At 51.5% G+C, this 19,074-nt stretch overlaps 1 protein-coding gene across 2 annotated transcripts in view; it reads right to left on the reverse strand.

The window, feature by feature from the left end:
* Window positions 1–634: 634 nt before the first annotated feature.
* The window catches only part of Nisch (nischarin), a 38,295-nt gene continuing 19,855 nt past the window's right edge, over window positions 635–19,074 (reverse strand). Inside the window, exons 8-21 of one of the 2 annotated variants that reach the window (XM_048355878.1) lie at window positions 17,742–17,894; window positions 17,031–17,099; window positions 16,504–16,689; window positions 16,203–16,331; window positions 14,833–14,946; window positions 14,425–14,536; window positions 10,139–10,263; window positions 9,202–9,251; window positions 6,345–7,757; window positions 4,164–4,557; window positions 3,298–3,454; window positions 2,779–2,907; window positions 2,151–2,312; window positions 635–1,836 (exon numbers count right to left, since the gene is read on the reverse strand). In XM_048355878.1, the coding sequence (XP_048211835.1) occupies window positions 1,226–1,836; window positions 2,151–2,312; window positions 2,779–2,907; window positions 3,298–3,454; window positions 4,164–4,557; window positions 6,345–7,757; window positions 9,202–9,251; window positions 10,139–10,263; window positions 14,425–14,536; window positions 14,833–14,946; window positions 16,203–16,331; window positions 16,504–16,689; window positions 17,031–17,099; window positions 17,742–17,894 (3,804 nt within the window). In that variant the 3' untranslated portion in view covers window positions 635–1,225. Of the gene's footprint in view, window positions 1,837–2,150; window positions 2,313–2,778; window positions 2,908–3,297; window positions 3,455–4,163; window positions 4,558–6,344; window positions 7,758–9,201; window positions 9,252–10,138; window positions 10,264–12,843; window positions 13,850–14,424; window positions 14,537–14,832; window positions 14,947–16,202; window positions 16,332–16,503; window positions 16,690–17,030; window positions 17,100–17,741; window positions 17,895–19,074 lie in introns of those variants that run through there. The other variant, XM_048355879.1, reaches the window with a different exon arrangement.

Here is a 19,074-nt window from a genome sequence, read left to right on the forward strand (position 1 = left end):
ATTGTCTTAACTATTCATACCTTCTTACTCCCTGCCCCAACTCTTCCCCCTAAAGTCAATGTCTATACCTCTGAGGATGGCCAGAGATGTACTGAAGTGCTGTCTTCCCCATGGCTGCCCATATAAACTACTTTTCTCTGTTCTTCACACCATGTCTTCTTTTTTTTGGTTGGTCATGAGCTTGAACTCTGGGCCTGGATGCTGTCCCTGAGCTCTTCAGCTCAAGACTAGCACTCTGCCACTTCCGGTTTTCTGGTTGTTAACTGGAGATAAGAGTCTCATGGACTTTCCTGCCCAGGCTGGCTATGAACTGTGATTTTCAGATCTCAGCCTCCTGAGTAGCTAGGCTTATAGGCATGAACCATTGGCGCCAAGCCATTGTGTCTTTTTATTTGGCATATGGGAAAGAGGCTGACCTGAACTTAGGACTCCTGGACTTTGAGCCTGGATGTACAAACCTGTTTTTACCTTCACCCTTCTGTCTCAACAATCATCTGCCTGCTGGAGGGTTGTTCTCGCCTTCATTTCCCACACATCGTCCTGTTTCCAGGAGAGCCTCTCTTCTCCATGCTGACTATCCCCTGCGCTGAAACCCTTTAGAGACCCCAGTGACCCTTGATCCAGAAGACTCAGACTGTGTCAAACTGCTTTATTGGAATAGAGAAAATAGGCAACAAGAAATACACTTGGTGTTGAGAGTTCTAGGTGCTGACAGCTCTAGGTCCCTTGCCCTCACCCCTCTTAGCCCCAAGGCTTGGGGGACTCCCTACAGGGAGAGATCTCCACTTTGGAAAGGCGCAAGGGGCAGGAGCTTCATAATTAGCAAAACGCCCACAATGACAGCAACAGCAACAGGACAGGACTTGACACTTTGGGAAGGATCTGTAGTGTAGAGTTGGTCAGGTCCACCGTGCCACATTAACAGCACCACACAAAGGACATGATGCTGGCGTGCCGGGCCTTGCCACTCCTGAGCAGGCAACACCCTACATGAGGCTGACGGCACACAGACGTCTAGATGGGGATGGTGCTCTCCCCGTCCAGCAATACAAAGAAGTAACTGAACACATATCTTCACATTCTCTGCAGGGACAGTCAAATTAAAGTACCAAAGAAGGGGGGAAAAAAACATTTTCAAAGGAACAAAGAAAGCCTGCTTCCTAGTCCTAAACAGGCACCAGGCCAGACAAGGCAGGCAGCAGGCAGGCAGCGGAGCTGGCTTCAACTAGCCAGTAAGCTCAACAGGCAGCTCCCGGCCACACAGGGTCTCCCACTGGCGAGCCAACAGTGAGATGAGCTTTTCTCGGCTCTCAGCACTAGGGACAAACACCTGCCACTGGACTTCACGGCCCTGGCTGCCCCTGGCAAGGCCACCTGGCACCTCCCCAAAGTGGTCCAGGGTGACACTGCCCATGAGATCATGGCCCTGCACGTCATCAAAGACGAGGGTAAGGGCCTGTGGGTAGGGCTGATAGCCCATGAGCACACGGTCCAGGTCCCGGACGCGGCGGCCATCATCCAGCCGGTACCTGTCTCTCTGTGGTGGCTCTTTGGCGAACTCGGGCAGTGGGTAATGGACATAGTCCTCATCTAAGAGAAAAATCTCGGCACTGGTGAGCAGGAGGGTCTTGGGGCGCAGTGGACTCCTGCAGCGCCCAGGTGGTGGTGGGCCGACCTGGAAGGCCTGTACATACAGTAGGATGCTGACGGTTGGGGCGTTTTCTGGGTCAGCCATCTTCTGTGCCACAATGTACGTCAGGTCCCCGACCTCCTCCTCGCTGGGGTAGGTGAACTTGACACGGCTTGAATGGATCAGCTCATAGTTCTCCATCTTCCCTGCAGAGAGAGATGCCACCAGGACTGTAGCCTGGAACTAGCCTACAGTGGGACTGGAAGGACCCACAGCCCAGAGACCCCCACATGAGAGAGGCAGGCTAAGGACTCTAGAGCTGTGCATGCTAGATGGGGGAGGGATTGCTGGAATGGAGACCCTGCTATGGGAAAGATCTATAGAGAACCCTCACCAGCTAAGCAGGACAAGAGACCAAATGAGAGAGACACACAGTGAGGGAGCTCTAGAGCAGAGAGGAGCTCAGGGGCCTTTGGTGTCCACCCAGGTGCTGGCCTGCAGCCCAAGCTGGACAGGGTACCTGTGCTCTTGTTGCCAAACTCTGAGTAGAAGTCTTTGTCAACAGGCTCAGGTGAGGGTGTGCGCTCCAGAGAGGAGAGCACAAGCATGAGGTGCTGTAGGAAGCAGTGCGTCAGGTAGCTGTCTCGAGTCAAGCATGTGACCACCTGTGTTGGGGAGGAGCCTGCAAAGGAAGGAGTGGGACACAGCCACTGGTTATTACCAACCCCCCTGCCAGGGGGTGTTTTCTGGCCCAGAAAGCCAGGGCTAGGAGGACACATGTGGGAGGGCAGCCATATCTCAGGCAGGAAGGGCTGAGACATTTTTCTGGATGGGGATACAGAGGCATTAGGGAAAAAGCTTAGTTTTCTCTCTTCAGGAAGTATGACTCAGAAACATCCTGCCTCTGAGCTCAGGGCCCACTTTGCTGTCTGGGTTGGCATTCCCTGTAGACCCCGCCTCTTGCTCTGAGCCCTGTGGTGAGTCCTGCAATCTCAGCAGTTCCTGAAGCTGCTTCCGCCTGCCCAGTTAGCAGGCTTGTAAGCAGAGATAATTCTGCCTATGGCAGTGCACTCACACGTGGAAGATGGAAGCCCACTAGTTAACACTGGCCTTCACTAGACTGGGACAGAGCACAGTGGGTCACTCACCTGTAAGCCGGAAGTGCTGGTCAAAAAGGCCAACATTGACTGACTGCAAGTCACTGAGTTTGAGTACAAAGCACTGAGAGATGTGGAAGGGACTGTTGTTGTAGTCATTATTTTTCTGATGCCAGAAATCTGAGGAAAAAAAGGGACCAAGAGTGGCTGTGGTGGTTAAGCACAAAGGAATTGTATGCAAGGCCACATATGCAACTTAGTCTGGGGTCAGAACCTCAGCCCAGTGGCATTGCCAGCCCCTGGGCTAAGGCTCCCACTGAGACTCCAGAGGGCAGAGGCTGTTTAAGTCCTTGCTCATGACAGTTAGTTCCCAAGCACTTGCTGGGCCCTGGGATGGTGCATTCACATCTAGCCTTAGGGCCTTTAGGAGGGAAGTAGGGTTGTCATCCCCCTCTTCCTCAGCTGAGGGGCCCTCAGTCCAGAGGAGCCAAAGTCCTGCTACCAGAGGCACACAGCTGGCCCTCAGCCTGCCTCTAGCATGTGTTCCAGTTCTCCAGGTTCAGTGCCTACCCTGAAGTGGCTCGGAGAAGTAGCGGCGGAGGCTGTCATGCAGCACAAAGTACACAGCTTTGGTGGAAAGCAGCACGCAGGCAGTCACCTCCAGTCCTGGGGTCTGATAGAACACCACTGACGACCACAGGAGGTGCCTCAGCTCCTCGTTTTCAACCTAGACACAGAGAGGCTGGGTGTGGCAGGGGTATACTTTTCTTCCTTTTAGACAACACCTGATGACAGACACCTGACAAAGAACCTCCCCTGGGGCTGGGGATATGGCCTAGTGGCAAGAGAGCTTGCCTCGTATACATGAGGCTCTGGGTTCGATTCCCCAGCACCACATATACAGAAAACAGCCAGAAGTGGCGCTGTGGCTCAAGTGGCAGAGTGCTAGCCTTGAGCACAAAGAAGCCAGGGACAGTGCTCAGCCCCTGAGTCCAAGCCCCAGGACTGGCAAAAAAAACCAAAACAAAACAAAAAAAAGAACCTCCCCTAACCAACACTTCATCTCTGTCAGTACAACTAACACAGGGGCCTACACAACCCAGGGACATGCCTGTGGCCTTGGATGGGAGATTGGAGCAGCATACCTTACCTCTTTGATGTATCTATAAACTCAAAGGCAGAGAGGATCTGAGAAGTGGGTGATGGGCATGGAGGAGGGGTACCAGAGGTAGAGGCTGCCCAAGGCCAAGAGGTGAGAGGCAGAGAAAACTACTGGCTTGGGCAGCTCAGGTCCTCCAACGTGTGAGTAGCTAAAGTGGAGGACCATGCGCTGACCCCACACACGTTCCATCTCACCCTCAGGACTGACTGGTGTCTCAGCAGGACCCATGCCTCCTCACAATGGCCGCCCAGCAAGACCAGGACTTGGCCCATACCTCGGCAATGCTGCTGTGGAAGAGCTCAATGATGGCACTCCCCTGCAGGCTGGCGATGTGCTGCAACGATGGGCAGACTGGCAAGTGCGAGGGGATCTGATTCTCCTCTGAGGTGGACTGGATCAGGTGCTCACTTGGGTATTGGACAAGGGCCTCAGCTTGCACCGAGGCTTCTGCTGGGGCCTCCACAGTGGTCTCTACTGGGGCCTCTTCTGTGGCCGAAGCTGGAGCCGGGGCCTCCATTGTAGGTGGAGCAGGAGCCAAGGCCTCTGCTAGAGCTGGTGTCTTTGCTGGGCCTGGAGCTGAGGCTGCTGGGCCGGGTGTTTGGACTTCTGTGGGAGCAGGAGCTGGAGCCAGAGCATCTGCTGCAGCCTCCTGGGGACATTCGTCATTGCTGTATCTCCCAATGCCCCAAGAAATACCACATTAATACATGGACCCCACGGAGATTCGCTTTACCACACAACCTCTCTGTGTAAAGCAGCTGCTGCTTATATATAACATGCCACCTGAGGGTCACCTGGGATTTCATCACAGGGTACTTATGGGAGGACAGAACAGCAGAAGGGAAGTACCCAGGCTTCTTTGGCAGGTGACAGGCAGATAGGGCTGAGCTAGCCAGACATATGTAACATAGGCTTTAGCCTATGGACTCAAAGTTTGTTTTGAAAAGGTAGTCTAAGTGTAATGCCACCCCAGTGTCCAGAGTGCTAATCCACGTGCCAAGGTACACACAGAGGTGAGAATGAAAAACTCAAACTGTCCATTTTCCTATGGATGTCCTTAGGTGGCCCAGGCTCTCAGCCTACCCTGTGACCACTGCACAGGTGCATGCTGAACTGTCACTGGTCTATTAAACATGAGACCAAGTGATGCTCAGAAGCTCAAAGCTCATGGCAGTTGGAATGAGGGGCTGCAACTAGTCTCTGCAGCTATGCTTCCACTGAGGGGGATGCTGTGGAATCGCCCTCTCAACCTGACCCACTCCAGCTGCTGAGTTGCCTGCAACTATGATCATGTATTCAGTCAAATATCCCATGAGGTTCCTGGGCTGCCCCTCTTGCTCTCCTGGGATGGAGATGAAGCTGCTAGGGGGTTATTTCTATACCCACTCCCAAGCACAAGCCAGGGGAGTGAAGACATGCCTCACACAGGGCCACCTCCCACTTAAGCTCGTCTCAAGCTGGGCAGAAGAGTTAGGATAGAAGAGGTGGGGAGTCCTGTGAAATTATTAGTTGGGGTATAGTTGTAGGGACAAGACAGACCCCAAGATGCTGAGAAGAACCATGGTGAGAACAGGGTGTCTACTGTCTTCCAGTAAGGAAAAAAAAAATAGCTAGAATGTGTATTAGGGAATGTTACAGATGAAGGAGCTTTCCTTTCCAGTAGGGCAAGTCAGAAAGCGACCAACAGGAGGCAAAGGCTCCCCACAAGGGCATGACGAGGTCCCTTTCAAGCCTCAGTAAGGGTGAGCTGTGGAGGGGGTCACTGGTCACCAGTAAGGTCTCCTGGGAGGGAGTATAGGGGAAGCTAGGCTCCAAGAGATGGCAGGGGAAGAGAGGAGAATATGGAGAATAGGAGGACAGGGCTGACGATTCTTCTCTCAATACCACAGTGTCCCCAGATGACAGGAGTCCTGAAAGCAATGACTCCTTTCTTCAGCCCAGACATCCCAGCCTTGCCGCTCTTATCACACAGGGTCTTTGGGAAACAGTCCTTTCTGGAAAGGGCTACCAGGGCATGTTTGGGAGCTCATCTTAGAAATGGAAGGAGTCTGGCAGTCTTAGGCTGACAGTCAAGATACAAGACTCCTGGGGATGGGGGGGAAGGAGGTGATGCCTACAGGACATACTTGGGCTCATGGGAACAGATGACAGGATCAGGGTTAAAATGATGGCCCTGGGCAGGCAAGGTGTGAAGAAGCTCCCTTGACCTGTCCAGCATGGCTGGCAGGAGCCTGTGGGCCAACTCGTATATGTGCAAGGGGCTTTCCTGAGCTCATTCTAAAGTTCTGATGATAGAGGCCAGGCATGAAGGCCACAGGAGCCACTGGCAGAGCTGAGGGTGGTCAGGGGTAGGGGAGAAGCGGAGGGACAGAAGAGTGACCACTTAGTGCAGATGCCCACAGATCACACCCATGTCAGCCCCATCCCTGGGCCCTAAGAGCCTGCTCTGTCTCACCTGGCCCTGCCCTCAGCTGGCTGGCCATCCACGAGGGGGTTCTGGGGCCTGGCTCCAGTTGCAGGGGTCTTGGCAATGACTACGGTCTTCAGGTCCTGTAGTGAGGCCCGTAGCTGGTTGTAGATCCGCAGGAAATGGAACTTCTCGTGGGGCAGCACGAAGATGGCAGTGACAAAGCGGTAGCCCACAAGCAGCTCGAGCACGTGGCCGTCAGCGAAGGCACCTCGAGGCTGGGTGCAGCTACGCGTAGGGTCCAGAAGCACAGTAGAGAGGGGCACACGGCTAAGCTTAAAGCTGTTGCGGTTGCGGCAGTTGTGGGTGCCACGGTTAGGCATGGGGTTGAAGTCGGCCTTGATGACGTTGAGGTGCTGGGGTGTGAGCAGCAGCCAGTAGGGGATGGCGGCAGACTTGACGGCCTCAGAGGGCGCACAGCACGAGCGCCTCACTGCCGAGCACAAGGTGCAGCTGGCCCACTCAATGTTGCCCGAGTAGTCCCCGGCAGCCGTCTGGACCATGCGCTTGTCACTGTAGACCAGGTAGACGGGAAAGCAGCCCTGGCTGCGCTCCTGGCAGCCACCAGCCACCTTGTAGAAGGTGAGCAGCTGGCGCAGGAACTCCTGCAGGCTCGTGTGGCTGCCATAGAGGATAGGGCTGCACAGCATGGCCATGTGCTGGGGGGCGAAGCAGGAGCGCAGATCAGCGTGGAACTCGTGAAGGTTGGCAGCATCGGAGATGATGAAGAGCGTGTTCTCACTGTGCCGCACCTTGAGCACCAGACACAGTTCCGGCATGAGGAAGCCAAACTCGGTGAGGTCACCGTGCGGGAAGCAGAAGACGAAGCGCAGGGAGGACAGGATGTGCTGGCTGCTGCCTCGTGACTCCTGGTGAGGAATCTCAAAGACAGCAATGCCGAAGTCAGTGAGCACGAGGCAGGCAGCAAACTGGCGGATGCTGCCCTGCACGTGGATCAGAAAGCACCACAGCACCTTGAGGATGCGGATGTGCTCCAGCAGGAAATCCTCATCCGCGCCCAGGGCCCACTCCAGTGCCAGGCGCTCCTCCTCAGCCTCCTCATCCTCCTCTTCTTCCTCCTCTTCTTCTTCCTCCCCCTGGATACCACCCTCCTCTTCCTCTGTGTCTGGGGGTCCCATCTCAAAGTAGCGGTTCTCAGCAACATCTTCCTCCTCTTCCTCCTCCTCCTCCTCTTCCTCCTCCTCCCCCTGGCCCTCTTCCCGCTGGTTGGCAGCCTCAATCCAGGCAGGCAGTTGCCGCTCGATGGCTTGGCGGATCAGTGTGCTCAGGCGCTGGATGAAGTCCTGGTTGGTGGCTGTGTAGCCAATGCAGGTGAAGGGCAGGAAGATGATCTGGCCAGACCCAGGCACCACCTGCACCTCTGGCTCTGCGTGTTCTGGGCTGTGCAGGGACAGGCTAGGTCAGGGAGATGAGCTGGAAACCTCCCTGAAATCTGAGCTGCACCCTGTCCCTAAGGCACCAACTCATGGGTCTCCTGAGACTCCAACATAGCCGAACCTCTCTTTAGATCAAAGCCCTGATGGGAAGCTAAGATCTGGCAGCCAGAGGGCTGAATGACAAGTTTGAGTCCAGGCTTCTGAGAGCTTTCAGCACAGCTGTCCAACATAGCCCTGTCTAGACTACACTGGTTCTACAACAAAATGGCCAGACCCCTCAGGCATTCAAGTTATTGCCATGCACCCTGAAAGCAAAGAGTGTTCCAGGATGTGAAGCCACTGTTCCTAATGACTGCCTTCAGGGGTACCCAGGAGTCTCCACGGGCCGAAGACTGGGGCAGGCCCTAGGACCTTCACGTCCTCCTGGACCTTCTACCTCCTCCTGGTTTCTCAAGCCCTCAGAAGCATAACATTGTAGGAACTGCTGCTATAAAGGGTCAGGAAGCTAATACTTCATGATTTGTGGCTGTCCCTATTGTATCCCTTATTTAAATAGTGATTTAAGAAAGTAGCTATAGGGTTTGGGATATAGCTCAGTAGCAAAGCACTTGCCTAGCAAGTGCAACAACATCCTGGGTTTGATCCCCAGTACCAATAAAAAAAAGTAAGTAGCTGTGGTCCAGTCTGGCAAAAACAGTGGCAGATCAAAGCTAAATCTAGTAAAGGATAACAATATTATGGCAAAGTTTAGTGTGTGTGTGTGTGTGTGTGTGTGTGTGTGTGTGTGTGTGTGTGTGCGTGCACACCAGTCTTGAGGCTTGAACCCAGTCTAGGTACTATTCCTGAGCTTTTTTTGGTCAAGACCAGCAGTCTATCACTTGAGCCACATCTGTACCTCCAACTTTTTGGGGAGTGGTTAATTGAAAGTAAGAGTTTCAGACTTTTCTTCCCAGGCTGGCTTACAACTGTGATCCTCAGATCTCAGCCTTCTGAGCCAGGATTTTGGGCATGAGCCAACAGTACCTGGCTCATGTGTGCTTAAATAAACAGTTCTATAGACCATCTGTAACAGATTGTTAACAAAATCCAGGGGGTAGCTGGGCGCCAGTGGCTCCTTGGGCCACTGTAGGATTACAGGTTCACACCTGTTATCCTATTCAGCAGGCTGAGGCTGAGATCTGAGGATTACAGTTTGAAGCAAGCCTAGGCAGGCAAGCCAAGCCCATGAAACTCTTTATCTCCAATTAACTACCAAAAGTGAAGCTGTGGCTCAAGTGGTAGAGCACTAGCTTTCAGACAAAGATGCTCAGAGATAGCACCCAGGCCCTGAATTCAAACCCCAGGACTGGCACAGAAAAACAATAATGCTGCTGGTTATCCCAGCCTGCAGCTGAAAGCATGCAGGAAACTGTGCACCAGGCTCAGAATATATTTCACAAATTCCTTACCTTGCACCACCAACAGCTCCTGGTACATCCCTTAAGTCATCAGAAGCTGCCTGATAAAGAAGAAAATGCAGTCAGCCCTACCTGCTAGTCATTCCCTAGCACTTATGGGTACTGGACCCTGATGTGCTGCTTCCAGAAGTGCCTCACAATTTCCACACACTCCACCTGGGTACATTCAGGTCCAAGCAGCATACTCACCTGCTTATCCTGCCAGACTACAGCATGGCTGGCATTCCCACCCATCTGTCTGGCCCCAGCCCATACTCTCAACCCAGGCCAGAGCCTGTAACGGTAGTGCCGGCAAGGTCTCCAACATATTCTGCATACTGGGCAAGAACAGTGCTCAGAAATCTCTTACTATTTGACCCTGGGGAGACAGGGGTGCTGAGAGACAGGCAAGGACATATATCACAAGGTCATGGCTCTGGGCAATGCAGAGGGATATGGCTTAGAGAGGCCTAGCCACCAAGTACACCACAACTAAGCCACTTCTGCTTTCCTCTTCTCTTGTTCTGGGGCACAGGCATGGGCCTCAGAAGCCTGAGCATCAGCCACAGAGTCATACTGCCTAAGACTAGCAGGGTGATATGTGGGAAGGGGCAGAATAGCCCCAGGATAGCAAGGAGAAGCAGCTCTCCCTCTGTACTGCCTTCCCTAGGGCAGTCTGCTCATATGGTTCAAGGATCCCTTCCCCAGCAAGAGCCCAATGAAAGCACTACCTATTCTCATGGGGGCCAGTGGATGTTGAATACTGATCCTGAGCCACTCAGTTTATCAAGACTCAACTAGAGACAGGTCCAAGAGAGACCATATCACTAGCAAGTACACAAAGAGGCACCGGTAGCACCTGCCATACTCCAGCTGGTCACTTAAGATTATACAGTGACCACTTCAGGCAGCAGAGGAACTGGACCCCAAAAGCAGGCAAGGATGTTACCTGTGCTGTAGGGATGGACTCCAAGGAGTCAGAGCAGCCCTGGGCAATGGGCCGGTCCTCAGACGTCAGGCTGTCTGTGGATGAGAGGCTGCTGGCCAAGGCCTCCTCCTGCACAAACATGATTCCTGCAGAAAGATGGGGAGGGCGGGTGGGCAGGCGGGGAGAGTAGCCATTCAACAAGAGGCTGGGTCTTGGGTTACTGGCATGGCTGGGGCTAGCCAGACCCCAAAGCTATACGGGTTACAGAAGAAAATGACAAAGCTGAAATTTTCAACCAATGACAGTTCATCTAATCTCAAGGCAGGCAGAGGCTTTCTGAGCACACATGCAAAGGCAGAAGCTCACCAAATGTGAAAACATAAAACACCAAACTTCTGTAAGTGAATTTTCAAGACTACAGCAAAATCAAAGGCAAAAAGAAAAAAGTGCTTCTGTATTTGACAAAAATTTAAATCTTTAATCTATACAGAACTTTTAATGATTACAAAAACAAGAGGGTGGAAGAAACCTCAAGACACGAGATGTTTAGAGTGGTCAACAGACATAGCATGAAGATGCTAATCCTCTCCAGCACACAGAGAGGGCAGGTGAAGGTCATCATACTGTGTGGTCTGACTTGGCCTGACTGGACAGAGGTGGGCAGTAGGGTGCAATGTCCATCAAGAGCCTTGAACATGTTCATTCTGGGAGCATTAGTCCCGAAGGCCTAGATGTGACCCTATGTCCTGATCTGACATCTCAGCAGTGAGGGAGGCCAGACCTTGATGGCTTGTTTCCTCCAGGGCTGCTGAATACAACCTAAACCTGCACACACCAACCTGCTTCCCGACAGGCACCCCACCCACTGCCCTAGAGCCAATTCTCATGAACCAGTGGCCCTGACTCACACAGCCAGGTATGTGTGGGGGTATTTAAACCCTACTGAGGCCTTTTCTTTTTTGGGGGCTGGTTCTGGGGTTTGACCTCAGGGCCTGGAGTGTGGTTCTTGACATTTTGTGCTCTAGGTTAGTTGTCTACTACTTGAGCCACAGCCATTTCTGGCTTTTTGATGATTAATTGGGTAAGAGTCTCAGGAGCGTTCCTGACTGGGCTGACTTCAAACTGTGACCTCAGATCTCAGCCTCTTGAGTAGCTAGGATTACAGGTGTGAATCCCTAGCACCTGGCTCCTATAGAGGCTATTTTAAGGATATAGTCTGTCTGGACCAAATGGTCCAGCTGGTCACTCCAGATGGTCTGCAGACTGATTGAGGGGAAAGCCTTTAACATTCCTTGAAATGTAGTTTGTTGGTTTAGAGTTCAGGCTTGTCTCAACAGCTTGGCTTTGCCAGCAGTCGATGTGGGTGATATGACTCATCAGCGAACCACATGATATGAGGCCCTTGTCCAGCTCAGCTGCTTCCTGACTACGGCTAGTCAGACAGACGGCCCAAGCCCTGACAACTCCATGAAGCAATGCCACAGAGGCTCTGTGAGGTAGGAAGGGGTGGCAGTGTTACAGTCCTGCACAAAGCACCTTCCAGGGGTGTACTCGCAGGTTTTACCTATGCTGCCATTCTCTCCTGGAATCTACTGCCACGGACACATTCAAATCCTATTCATCCTTCAGGATTCACCTTAGATACCACCTCCCCTTCAAACCTCTGTTGCAGACCTTCCAAAAGGCTCCCAAATCATTTAACTGTGGCATACAGTTTATTTCCCACCCCGAGGTGGCTCCATGTTCCTTAGGGGCACTGATCTGAACCCCTATTAAGGATGTGGGAAGGGGGCACCCTTACCAACCAATTCTGCTGAGCCAAAAGCAGTGCTAAGCGCCTCCCAGCAATAGCTCATGCGTGCCTCTCATTATTTACCACATTTCATCAAATCTAAGATGCATGGATGTGCTGCCATCTTGGTCTTAGCGGAAGGTGTCCACAGGTGTTCCCATGAGTTCATCACGAATATCAGCTGGCTGGCAGCAACTAGGGGATGCCACTGACTGAAAGACGCATCTCAATTTCAGAGAAGTCACAAGGTGGAGATATGTGCATCTTAGAATCGATGAAGTAGGGGGTATCCACTTTATGGGTGCGAAAACAGCTTCTGAGAGGCTACAAGTTGTTGGAGATCAGATAGGCAGGAAGCTGGAACTCAGCTGCTCACTCCTAACCACCCCACTACACAGCTTTCTCTTAGCCCATGGATGACTGGATAACCAACTCTGGCATCTGCTCATTAGCCATAATCCTCCATATGGCTCCAACAGTGGTCTAATGGCTCTTGCAATGACCAGGAGGTTGGGGTTTCCTAGATAGCACCTGCTTTAGGTAGGTTCCTGAGTGCCCAGTTTATTCTCAAGTATGCTCCCCTCTATGGATCAGGCTATGAACAACAGGCATGGATTAGCAAAGCCATTCCCACATGAGGGAAATCTCTGCCCATCCAGAGCAGTTTCAGTAATACAGGGTTGAACACACACACGAGTACCTCCACAGTTGTGAGAAAAAAGCAACACTACCCCCACCCCCAAGCCTTGTTTGGACATGAGGAAATGTGGACAAGGACAGTCTGTCCATTTCCTTCCTGGACTATGGCCTGCACAAACAAGTGGTCAGAAAGGGCCACTCAGCGGATGGGATACGGGACATCAGGAATCCTTGGACAGGGGTTTGACCTTTGTAATTTCTCACCCAAAAGGAAAGAGATGTGCACACAAAGACATCCACTGCAGTTTTATTTATAAGAGGTGCAATCTGGAATGATGTCTCAATGTCCAGTGACTGGGAAGGGGAGACACACTAGAGGCACTCTGTGGAGTGCCCTGGGCAATGAGGACAAAGAGGAAGGTGGGGATGAAGTTGGGCCTAGCTGCTGCAGAGGCTTCACCAGCTGTAGTTGCAGCTCTAGAGGAGACGCCCATTCCTCCTACCCACCTAGGGTCTGCTCTTAACCACTTCATTCTCCACCTACTCATTCACACACACACTCAGATTCAACCACTGCTGACCCCTGACTGACCCCAGGCTGTGTCCTTGGATCTGGGAACTTGCACCTCCCTATACCCCAGGAAGCCTGCAGTTACATGCTTCCTCTGCAGGGTTGCTTGCATTAGAGGGGTCTGGGTAGTGGGTCTGGTTTGGATGCAAGTGGTAGGGTCAGGGAAGTTTTCTCATAGGGATTCAAACCTCCCTCCCCTTTTAGGTAAAAATTACAAGCAAACAGTCTCAAATGTTTCACTTAAGTACATGAGCAAAGGTTCATTTCCATGAACTCTCTTCTCCATGTTACAGGTGTGGCCTCAGTGTGCTGCTCTGTGTTGGCCATCATAAACAACTATCTCCTTCCTTGCTACCCAGTCTTTCCCTGATGGAACTGTCACAGCTGCACCACAGCTGCCTCTCCCTCTCCTCCTTGGGAGTACATGTCACAGCCTGATGTTCCCTCTCCCCCCAGCATCTTATCCCTTTCTGAGATGATCTCCCCCAGTGGGGCCACCAGGTCAAGGGGTGGGAATGTGTTTCTGGCTCTTTGAAATCTAGGGTCACATTGTTTTCCCAAGACCTCACACCAAGTTCTTTGTCTCCAGGAGCCCAGGCAGGTGGTGTTCTTTCCTGTGTGTCCCGACCCTCAGCTCCACTCGAGATGGCACACCTGCCCCTCTTCCGTCGAGGCCGGGCAGGCAGACATGCTCATGGGACCTGCTTCACTCACTCATCTCCGAGGATGCCTGGGTTCAGAGGTGAAAGCCCTTTGAAAATGCTAAGACAGTGGGCAGGTGAAAGGACCTGGTCTTAAAAAGGGACACAGCTCATCTGTATAACCCGTCTTGGTTAGATAAGAGTGTTTGGGGGCATGCTGCCCCTCAAGAGCCACAGAGATAAGGTAATGATAAAAGAAAGCTCCTCATACAAGGATCAGGGCTGCAGACTCAATAAAGGAAGGCCTGGCTTCCCACTAACAAGGAACCAACCTGCCCACATTGACTGCAGGGGACTGGGTCCTCTTGAGCTCAAGCCCCAAGCCTGCATACCCAGCAGACACCCCATGGTATCCTAGAGGAGTTGGATATGGATGTCAGAGCACCAATGCTCTTCACTAAGCAAACAACAGTGCTGAAGTCAGGCTTCTCCCTCCTCCCTCTGACACAAGTCCCTTAAGCAGACAGCCAGCAGACAGCATCACGCTTCCTGTGCCTGACCCTGTAGGAAGCAGGTACTAGCATCTTTCCCCCAACTACAGCCCAGCCAGAGGACCCAGCAAGGCTGGGCAGCTCTGCTAGAAGCAGGAGCCATACTCAATTACCTTGGTTGGAGAGGATAGGCTGGGGCAGGGAGGCAGAGGTGGGAGCCGTGGTGGGAGGGGAGCCACTGGGTCTGGTGCAGGGGGCAGCTGGGAGCCGAGAATCCTCACCAACCTGAGGGGGAGTGCTTAAATCAGCCCAGGAGAAAAAGAGAGTGCAGGAAGAACAGACCCAGCAAAGCCAGGGAGGGAGGAGCTCAGTGTTCTCATAACTGTTGAGCTCACATCCCTGAGCTGCGTCCCCATGTCACATGTGTCCCACAGAGGTGTGACCTACCCAAGCTCTTGCAGCCACAGAGTGGTACAGTCAGGACTCAGCAGGCCTGAGCAATGCCACATCCTAGTCTCCCCCATGAACTGCTCCCACCCTGGCCTATTTCTCACCACCACTCTTCCCATACAAATGCCCACCTTCTTCTCTGGGTTGCTCAGTTTGGACTTGACGTCCTTGGCTTTCTGAATTGCTTTTAGCACTTCCACAGTGTCCAGCTCCTTTTCTGTGGTTGCTGTGTTATCCAGGCACACCTACAAAAGTCCAGAAAGTAGCTTAAGTGCAGAGATTGGCAAGCATGGAGGGATGATGGTAGAACCTTGCTGAGAGGTGGTTATGAGAACCCCCCCTCCCACATGTGTCCCAGGAGGGGCAGAGGGAAGCCTAGCCCACTAGGAGGCAGGCTCCTTATTACCATGCAAGTGACCTGGGACTGTCTTAGAGCCTAATGGAAATCTCACACTGCTTCCTCAGTCTCTGGGAGTCTCTCTCCAAGAAGAGGAAGCACAAGCCTCTTGAGAGGCTAGGTCTGGGTAGAGGAGAGACATGCGCTAAGTTCTATTGTGGTCAAAGAGCCAAGGGGAGCCTTCTGGGTAGGGGAAACAGAAGGACAAAGGCACAGAGAGTGAGGAGGGATGGCGGAGACCCTAGTCTGGAAACACAGGGGGAGAGGAAGGCTTGCACACCATTAGGGGATGGGCATTGAGCTCAACCAAGGGAAGATCCCAAGGATCTGGATAGTAGCTGACTTCCCAGGTGTGGAGTTGAAAAGGGGAGGAAACTGCATTTTATGAAGACTGAGTTGAGGACAGTATAGAAAAAGCAGCACTGGAGGAGAAATGGGGTGGAGGTAGGATACAATCAGATCCCTGGTGTCTTCTGCCTAGGATCTGAGAAGAAAGGCTCTGAGGGCTGTCAAGAGAATGGGGCCAGAGTCTGCTAGAGACTGAGGGAAAGGAATGAATCTATGGAAAGACTTCTTCGGTTAGCATGGTGGTGGGATGATGGCTACAGCCAGTAAGCAGCAGACCCTGGGTTGGACTGCACTGGCAAAGGTGGGCAAAACATTTGGGATTATAGTCAGGCACCAGGGGAAGTTATCATAAAGAATAATTATTTTAAGTTTCTTTTTTCTGCCCTTTGCCTAGAATAAACAATGTTATTTTTTTTTTTTTTCAAATGGAAGACAGTTCCTGCATACCCTATGTCTGTGCTCTGTATTCTTGGGAGTCCTCCTGGCCTGTAACTCTGGCAGGACATAGATCCTGCTGGGGAACCCACACGAGCTGACAGTCCCCAGTGGGAGAAGGCTGGGAGGTGCATGCAGGGAGCCTTTTCCCGGGGAAAAATGGATTTCCTAAATATGGAAGGTGAGTAAAAATCTTTCTAAAGCAGGCAAGGGCACGGAGTGGTACTCTCCCCTCCATCCCACCCTCTACACCCTGCTCCTCCTGTCCATGTTGTCCTAGACTCTATCCCACCTGTTTCACTGGACTCCACCAAGGCTCACCTCAGAGGCCCGCTCTCCGAACTGAGCGAGCACCTTGGTCCGGTAGTCAGGGATGATGCTGAGAGGATTGTTCAGCAGGGCTACGTGCTCCAGACACGGGAGGCTTCCAATGCTCCTGACTTCCTCCATCTGCAAGGCATGAGCGCCATCCCCCTTGGCCCCTTCTCCTAACACTTCAGCAACACGACAACACGCTGGAGCCTCTTTTAAATGAAAGGAATCTTCACGATCTTCCTTAAAGTGGTCAACATCAAGGTCCAGCAATCTCAGAGCTCTATAGCCCCTTAGGACTGCGACTCACCTGCTCGATTCTGTTGTCACTGAGGTCCAAGTTAAGGAGGGAGTAGAGCTTATGCAGGCCACTCAGGCTCTTTAGGAGGTTGCCTGCCAGGTTCAAGGTCTTTATGTTCCCCAGTTTGGTGTGGACGCCTTCCAAGGAGGAGAGCTTGTTGTAGGACAGGTCCAGGTGCACGAGGTTATACAGGTGCTGCAGCAGCATTGAGAACAGGGCAGAAGCCCAGGTAAAGCTTCCAGAGAGGGGGCCCTTCCAACCCAAACAGATCAGTTCTGCAAGGTAGCTCTACCAGTCTCTGATGGTTATTGAAGTGAGACTCTCTTCTGTCTTGTACATGTCACAATCTAGTGCTACTCTGTAGGCATGCTGGTGGGAGCATTTAAAACAAGCCTATCTATCCTCAGGACACTGCACACCACTTTCATAACCCTCAGTCTCTAGTTACTATTCTAATTCTTTAGGGCAATAATCACTCACTGCATCATTGAAAGCCTAAAGGGCAGGTGGCAAACCTTGCCCTAGACAGACATTACCTGTAGGTTATCCACAACCAGCACACCGTTGTGACTCAGGTCCAAGAACTCAATCTTTGGGATCAGTTTCTTGTGAAAGAAAAAAAATCATGTTACTCTAGCAGCCTATACCCTACATGGTCTGTAAGTAGGTAATGGGAAACTCCTTCTGACCAGACTTTCAGCTGGCTGTCCCCACGAAGCCCTGATGTGACATCTCTTGTTTCCACTCAGCCACCACATCCAAAGAGACACACAGGGACTCTGGGGATGAACACTGGCCACGGATGGCACAAAACATTTGGCTATGGCAAAACACATGGCAACATCCCAGACAGATAAGGAAGACTGCTATTCTTCAGCTCTGTCCACTCCCACTGAGCACAAAGATTCACACTCTTACAGCCCTAAGGTCATCAAGATGGCACTCTTACATGGGCACATTTTTAAATCTAGAGAGTGGGTTTGCTGCTACACTTCTCGGGAATAAGTATCATCACATACCACGGTTCTATGATACCAAAGGTACATGCAATTGATATGCTTTAATTTTAAGAATTTACTAACAACTTTAAATAATTGCACTTTGGTATTTAACTTTAAATCTTCAGGTGACCCACAGAGCTATGAACATAGGTTTTCTTGTGGTCATTCCAGACAAAGTTAAGGAAACATCCAGCCCTCAGGATGTGATCAGACCAGAGTCCCTGGCTCTGGCTGCTGCAAACGTACCACAGACTCGTCGATCTCAGAGATGCTATTGTGGCTCAGGTCAAGAGCAGTCAGTGCTTGCCATGTGGGGATGACAGCAGTCACAGGGCCTTCCAGGGCTGTGCCTTCAGGCTCCCACTCATCAAATTCTGAGGCTTCAGGAACAAGGACTTCCTGTGTAAGAACATCTGTTGAGCACCATGCTCAGGCCTCACGCAACACTAACTGGAACACTACTCTTGCAAAATTTAAGGAAGGACTTGGGCATATTTAGCATGTGGAAGTGAGCTTGCATTAAAACAGGCTTTGTTTCATGTGTCTTTAAATGATTATGAAATAACTCAAAGGCTTAGCAGCACAACAGCCACTTGGAATATGTTTGCTTCAGTAGCAAATGCTATATGGTGATGCCTTTGCTGGCTTAATTCTCAGAGGCTGAAAGTCCAAATGTATGGTGTTGCTAAGCAATGCTGCTTTCAAAGTGGACCACATCGTGGACAGCAGAACCACTACTTTAAAGGAATAAAAATCATCAAGAAGACAAGTGTAGGGGCTGGGGATATGGCCTAGTGGCAAGAGTGCTTGCCTTGTATACATGAGGCCCTGGGTTCGATTCCCCAGCACCACATATACAGAAAACGGCCAGAAGTGGCGCTGTGGCTTAAGTGGCAGAGTGCTAGCCTTGAGCAAGAAGAAGCCACGGACAGTGCTCAGGCCCTGAGTCCAAGGCCCAGGACTGGCCAAAAAAAAAAAAAAAAAAAAAAAAAAAAAAAAAAGAAGACAAGTGAAGCAGTAAAAAGCTGGGTACTGGTAGCTCACCCCTGCAATCCTAGCCACTTGGGAGACTGAGGTCTGAGGATCATGGTTTGAAGTCAACCAGGGCAGGAAAAGTCCATGACATAGACTCTTATCTCCAATTAACCACAAAAAGTCAGAAGTGAAACTGTGACTCAAGTGACAGAGTCTATCCTTGAGCAAAAAAGCTCAGGGACAGTACCCAGGTCCTGAATTCAAGCCCCAGTAACCCTATGGACTACCCCCCTCCCGTCCCCGAAGTCTTTTTATACTCAGATTTGGATTTTAACATTACTAAGGTAAAATTCATAAAAAAGTAAAAGGAGCTTACATTTCCAATTAGAATGGTTCCGTGGCTCATGTACAAACATTGGGGTCTAGTACTTCTATTCCTTACCTTTAAACTTCAAGTCCATGGACCATGAGATACAAATGGGTAGAAGCCAGGGTGTTTTTCAGGCTTAAATGCAGTTAAAACTACCAAACTAAAAACTACCAGTGGCTCATGCTTGTAATCCTAGCTACTCAGGAGACTAAGATCTGAGGACTGTGATTCAAA

Source organism: Perognathus longimembris, chromosome 10 (assembly GCF_023159225.1).
Source record: "Perognathus longimembris pacificus isolate PPM17 chromosome 10, ASM2315922v1, whole genome shotgun sequence".
Lineage (NCBI taxonomy): Eukaryota > Metazoa > Chordata > Mammalia > Rodentia > Heteromyidae > Perognathus > Perognathus longimembris.